At 35.4% G+C, this 5577-nt stretch overlaps 2 protein-coding genes across 3 annotated transcripts; one reads left to right on the forward strand and one right to left on the reverse strand.

Annotated features, from left to right (window-relative positions):
• The first annotated feature begins 758 nt into the window (after window positions 1-758).
• Window positions 759-2962, forward strand: LOC133822891 (uncharacterized protein At3g61260-like). 2 transcript variants are annotated; one of them, XM_062255351.1, is made up of 6 exons: window positions 759-917; window positions 996-1090; window positions 1583-1831; window positions 1931-2321; window positions 2497-2578; window positions 2655-2962. In XM_062255351.1, the coding sequence occupies exons 1-6, from the start codon at window positions 892-894 to the stop codon at window positions 2844-2846; spliced, it is 1035 nt and encodes a 344-aa protein (XP_062111335.1). In that variant the 5' UTR covers window positions 759-891; the 3' UTR covers window positions 2847-2962. The 2 variants fall into 2 exon arrangements, with proteins under 2 accessions (XP_062111335.1, XP_062111336.1); XM_062255352.1 differs by having other exon boundaries at window positions 795-917; window positions 1010-1090.
• A 309-nt stretch (window positions 2963-3271) lies between these two features.
• On the reverse strand, window positions 3272-5577 carry LOC133822892 (uncharacterized). The gene is made up of 2 exons (XM_062255353.1): window positions 5286-5577; window positions 3272-4604 (listed from the first exon to the last, which is right to left on the reverse strand). Exon 2 carries the CDS (start codon window positions 4451-4453, stop codon window positions 3647-3649), a length of 807 nt encoding a protein of 268 aa, XP_062111337.1. The 5' UTR covers window positions 4454-4604; window positions 5286-5577; the 3' UTR covers window positions 3272-3646.

Raw genomic sequence — 5577 nt, forward strand, 5'->3', positions numbered from 1 at the left:
GAGAGTTATTTGAGTTGTTAGAGCCGTTCAAGAAAATTAGAAAAACTGAAAAAATGGCTGCCAGCTCTCCTGGCCGCGACAAGGGCATTTCTGGCTGCGACCGTGGGTCTCTATCAGTGTGGCTGTGACCATCAATGCCCTTGTCGCGGCCATAGGCCTTTTACAGCACACAATTTTTGTACATTTTTTCCACAGTTTCAAACAACTCTCTCAAATATGTTACACATTTACACTATCCAAATATTGTAACTCTCATTTGTATGTTACATCATTTAACACTCTTTGTCACATTTATTTAATCTAAAACAATAAATTATAAAATTACTTGCCCATCAAGTTATACCACGTAGTAGATATGACGATCATCTTGTAAGATTTTTCTTCTAATCAACTTGTATAAAACAAAAGATTCCCAGTTAAAGGGCTTAATGGTATAATACGATTTCAATTAAGAACTTAAGTGCTTTCAAATGGAGAATATATTGACTTTCAACGAAGCAACAAATTATATTTTTACCTTTTCGCTGTTAAAGCACTGTAACGGCTGCGTTAATATATTCCGAGAGAACTTCTAATACACATTGTAATAATATGTTAATATATATATATAAAAATCTTTTTATACATGTGTATATATATATATATATATATCTGTGGAAGCTGAGAACAAAGGAAAAGAACGTATACTTTTCTTCACCACAGAAGCCTTTTAAGATGCAAATCAGTACTTACATGCAAAGCATTACCCAAACTTGGCTTTTTCCTTTTCCCGCACTAGGATAATAGCCTATATCAACCTAACCATAGTTCTCATTCAGATAAATATTAAACATCGGCTTATGGGTGCCAACTCCCTCATAAAGAAGCTCCAGACCAAGCTTTGTTTCAACAATGGATAATTTGTTTAGACAAACAAGGTGGTCAAATGTTTCCAACTCTTAAATATGTAAGCTTTTAATCATAAACATTTTATGGCTTACCCGCAATTGTTTTAGGGTGCGATTTTCAGGATTCGGGCAGGAGAAGAAAGAGGAGTCTGGTAGCAGCAGAGACCAAAAAATTTCACCCCAGAAAACTGTAACTTTTAAAGGTACTACTACTCAACTGTTTTTTCTTTCCTGGAAGTATATATATATATATATATATATATATATATAAATGTGTATACTTACCTGTGTTTGGTATACCAAAGAAAATAGAAGAGAAAGAAAACATAAGAAGAATATAAAATTAGGAGAGAATGGAAAATATAGCTTTCTTGATTATTTGGTGGGTAGGAACTATATTATCTTTAAATTATTAATATAAAAATATTTTTTGTAAAAATAATTTAGTAATCACAGTTAATGTGTTTTTATAAAACTAAAGAAAAATATCTATTTTTATCTCGAAGAGGAGTGCTAGGGACAAACCCCAATTACAAACTCTCATTCATGATACCAATATGGAGGGAAAAAAAATTGTGAGCGCCACCCATTATTCTTCTCTCCATACACCCTATTTTTTTCTCTTTTCTTCTGTCACTTTACACCCACCCTATTTGGTGTGTGTCGAACTAAATAAAAAGTTTGTATCTTTGCAGATAGAAAGAAAGATCAGAACTGGTTCAGGAGACAATTCAATAGGCAAATGAGTCAAAATAATGATTCTAACGATATTGACCATGCAACCGCTGTGGCAGCTGCTGCATATGCCATTAGCTCACTCAAAGACTTAGGCATCCAATATCAAAAAGAGGAGCCTGGAACCTCTAAGATAACAAGCAAGAGCAAGAAAGAAGAGGCAACAATTTCGATCCAGGAACCTGGTAGAGCTTCAAAAAGATTTTCCGGTGAGACACACATAACAAGCGTATGGCTATTAAATTCCGTACTGCTGTATGTTCTTTCATGAACTAGTACTAAGAAGATATCCCTGTTCTTCCCAACAGGTCAAGGTACAATGAAAAGTTCAGAATACCCAGCCAGCATGGTGCCAGCAACTTCCGCTACTGATACAAAAAAACCTGAAAAAACCTTGCTTCCAGCCCCATCATTTAGAAAGACTGCATCAGCGCTTGATATGGAACTGAGCGGCGATTCGAAAGTTGGAAGAACAGCATCAAAACCTGAGGTAGGTGCCAAACCGCCAAACGATAGGCAGTTGAGCCGAAGATTTGAAACTGAAACTTCAACATCAAAACCTAATTTGGCCACCACCGAGAAGCCTGCATCCCTGCCTCCTCCACCTCAACCAAAGAGACAGAGTTCAACAGGGCCTGGAATGAGGAAAACTCAAGCGGACGCCTGGGAAGAAGCTGAGATGGCGAGAATTAAAGAAAGGTATTCATCTACAGATGCTATACTGTTTTAACATCAAGCTCTTGAGGTATCAAGAGACACCTTGAAACACAAGCCTTGAGTTTCCACAGTATATAAATTGAAAACTAAACTGAGATATTAATTCAAGATTGCCCAACAGGGGGACAATTAGAATTCCTAACATGCATATTTTCAGGTATGAGAAGCAAATAGCGACTATACTTGACTGGGAGCAGAAAAAGAAGGCAAAAGCCAAACGCCATGCAGAAAAATCAGAGGTTTCAATATTTTCTTTTCAAATCTTTAGTTAACACCAGTGATCAGATACTAATGCTAGACTTACTTGAGTTGCAGAGAAAATTGGAGGAAAAAAGAGCAAAAGACACAAAAAAGAACCGCAACGAGATGCAATATATAGATCAAGTTGCAGGGGGTGCAAGGGCAAAGGCAGAAAAAAAGAAGATGAACGACGAATTAAAGATCAAAGAAAAGGCTAATACAATCAGGAGAACAGGGGTCCTTCCAAAAACATGTTTCTGCTTCTGAATTTTAAATACTATGTAATTTGAGATACTTTCAACTGTGAAAATAAACGAACCAGTTATTTCTTTACAGCACTTTACTCAAAATGAAACAATAGTCAGATGAAATTTGTTGTGTGATTTATCATTCTGCATCAAAAGTTTGTGGTTATACAATTGCTTGCGCACAAAACAATGCTCTCATTATAATCTTAGATATAGTGAAGAAATTTTTTGGACCTGTGAACGAACTTCATTAAGTTTGGAAAAAAAATTCTGTCAACAATAACCAAATAAGTTTCCCAACTCATTCATCATCTCTCCCACATTTCTCCTTTGTAAATCATACCAACAACTACAAGCACAAACATAGAAAAGAGCATGAAATGTCCACAATAGGAAAAATTGCAACCAGAAACAAATCATAGATGACATTTAAACACACGACCATTAAAGAAGGGGAACTGAAATTCAAAGCGCCAAGTGTCACAAATCACCTTGACTACTAATAAGTAAAAATCAACATATTTTATCATAATTATTAAGCTCTTCTAAACATTTTATGCAACATTAATAACATTTCAGCATCATGACCAAAAGCACTTGAGCAGTATCTTGTGCCCACTCAAATTTGTACATGAGGTTCCCACAAGCAATGATAGATACATCAGTAAGTCACTACTACTTCCTCTACATGATGAACCACGTAACAGGATCAGAAGCTTCCAAACATCATTACGTTGATATGTGGATTTGTTATGATCAATATATCAATGCAGTGAGGATTTGAAACAGAAGGCACAAGTCAGATGGTTTCTGAAGTGACTATCCAATGATGTCTCGTGAAGTTATTTCTCTTACCAGCCTCTGTATAGTGGGGTAAGCAAAGTACAATACCAAGAAAGATGGGATTGCAAAAAGAACAGTGAGTACAAAGTAAATGGCCAAGATGACAGCACTCCCAGGTATGACAAAGAATACTATCAAGAGAAATATGATGACTAATGAAAACTTGGATGTAAAGTGAATAAAGAAATCAATAGATTTATGAAGAGAAGAATAGTTCCTATCAGCATGGCTGCTACCATCATTATCATTATATCTTGTAAGTCCACAACAACTAGAAAATGAGGTACTCATGAGGTTAACATTGTGAGCTGGATTTTTCGGGGATTGACTACCGTTGTAAGACAAAACCTGTTGATTTTCCCCAGGAAAGGATGATCCAAACTTAACCCTATCACCATTCAAGCTCTCAACCATCCATAAAAGGAAGAAGTTCTTGCGAGGAAACTTTAAATTTCCCTTATAAATCAACCTTAACGAGAGCAGGTGGCACCAAGGGCAGGAAATGAAAAGGGGAACCTTAAATTGTTGAGTGGGGAATTTAATGACTGCCCATTGAAGCCCTAAAACACAATGTTTGCACAGAGTATGGCCGCACCATAAGACATAGGGTACATTCTCAACAATGTTGAAAGATTCCCAGCATATTGGACACTCTAGTCCTTCTTCTCTGCTACTATTTGAGCAGACATCGTCATCTGAACACTCTGAACAAGCTTGACTCGAAAGGATCAAGCTTTTCTTCAGTCCAATACTTGAAATGGCATTTGAAGCAAAACCCCACATCTCAAATACAATAATTGTACAAGTTTATTCAAATGCTAAAACTGTCCAGATTGAATCATTCTTTTATAGAAACCCCATTAGGCCATGAGCTAAACTGAATGAATTCCTCTTCTTGTTTATGCTATCAACAGCTTTTGCCCCTTGATAGAGCCTAAGAAAGAGTAGTTTCAAAAAATAATCAAGTCAATCAAACGAGCTGGAATCAATAAACATTACACTAGAAACGATTTCAAGTTGGCAAAGAAGAAGGCAAAGAAGAAAGGGAAAGTATATATATATATATAATATTCTCATGGGCAAATTAAATATCCAAGATTCCAATGAGACTATATAAAGAACAAACATAATATCTTCAGATTGGGACATTTTAACAAAAAATCCGCATTGTAGTTTGTTTCAGTTACGGAACAACAAGCTAATACACAAGCATTACTCTATCAACTTCTCCTCGCATTGTTATTTTTGCCAAAATACACACACACACACACACACATATATATATATTACCAATTTTATTTTTATTAAATAATTTTGACAATGAGAAATCCATCTTTCTAAATACCAATACGAACATTAAATCTGAATTAGAGAAATGAAATCAAGATTAACATCGTACTCAATTACTCAAATACAATTCGCAGCGAACCAAGTTCGAGTAAAGCATTAAATCAAAATAAAACAGTGCAATGAATTAATATATATATATATATATGCTAAAAAGAAAATTGCAAATCGTGAAAGAGATTTTGACAATCAGGCAAATGGCGAAGGCAGATTCGAATAATCAATAATTTGAAAAAGAAAGTTAATACCAGAGAGGAAAATATTTTACCTTTATAACATAATTTCAGAAAAAAAATCAAAGATTCAGAAAGAGAAAGAGAGATCGAAGCAGACGAACACACTCGCTCTTCTTCTTCTTCTTCTCTCTCTCTGATGGCTTTCTTCTGCCGATATGAAATTTTATAAGAAATTGGTACACGACGTCGTTTGGGTCTGCTTGTCCGTTTGTTTTGGAGGGTAATTTTCGCTGGGAGTTTCCCGTCCGCCGAAGCAGTGTTGTTGTACAGAATATGAGGGTATATTAGGTAATAATGAGAAATTGTTTAAAATAATATGTACTG

Source organism: Humulus lupulus, chromosome 3 (genome assembly GCF_963169125.1).
Source record: "Humulus lupulus chromosome 3, drHumLupu1.1, whole genome shotgun sequence".
NCBI lineage: Eukaryota > Viridiplantae > Streptophyta > Magnoliopsida > Rosales > Cannabaceae > Humulus > Humulus lupulus.

Bases quoted from the DNA above. Each gene is read 5' to 3' on its own strand.
- LOC133822891 (XM_062255351.1), top strand. From the start codon at position 892: ATGGATAATTTGTTTAGACAAACAAG. The intron at 918-995 runs GTGGTCAAATGT...CAATTGTTTTAG, and splicing joins AATTTGTTTAGACAAACAAG to GGTGCGATTTTCAGGATTCG. The intron at 1,832-1,930 runs GTGAGACACACA...TCTTCCCAACAG, and splicing joins AGCTTCAAAAAGATTTTCCG to GTCAAGGTACAATGAAAAGT.
- LOC133822892 (XM_062255353.1), bottom strand. From the start codon at position 4,453: ATGTGGGGTTTTGCTTCAAATGCCATTTCAAGTATTGGACTGAAGAAA.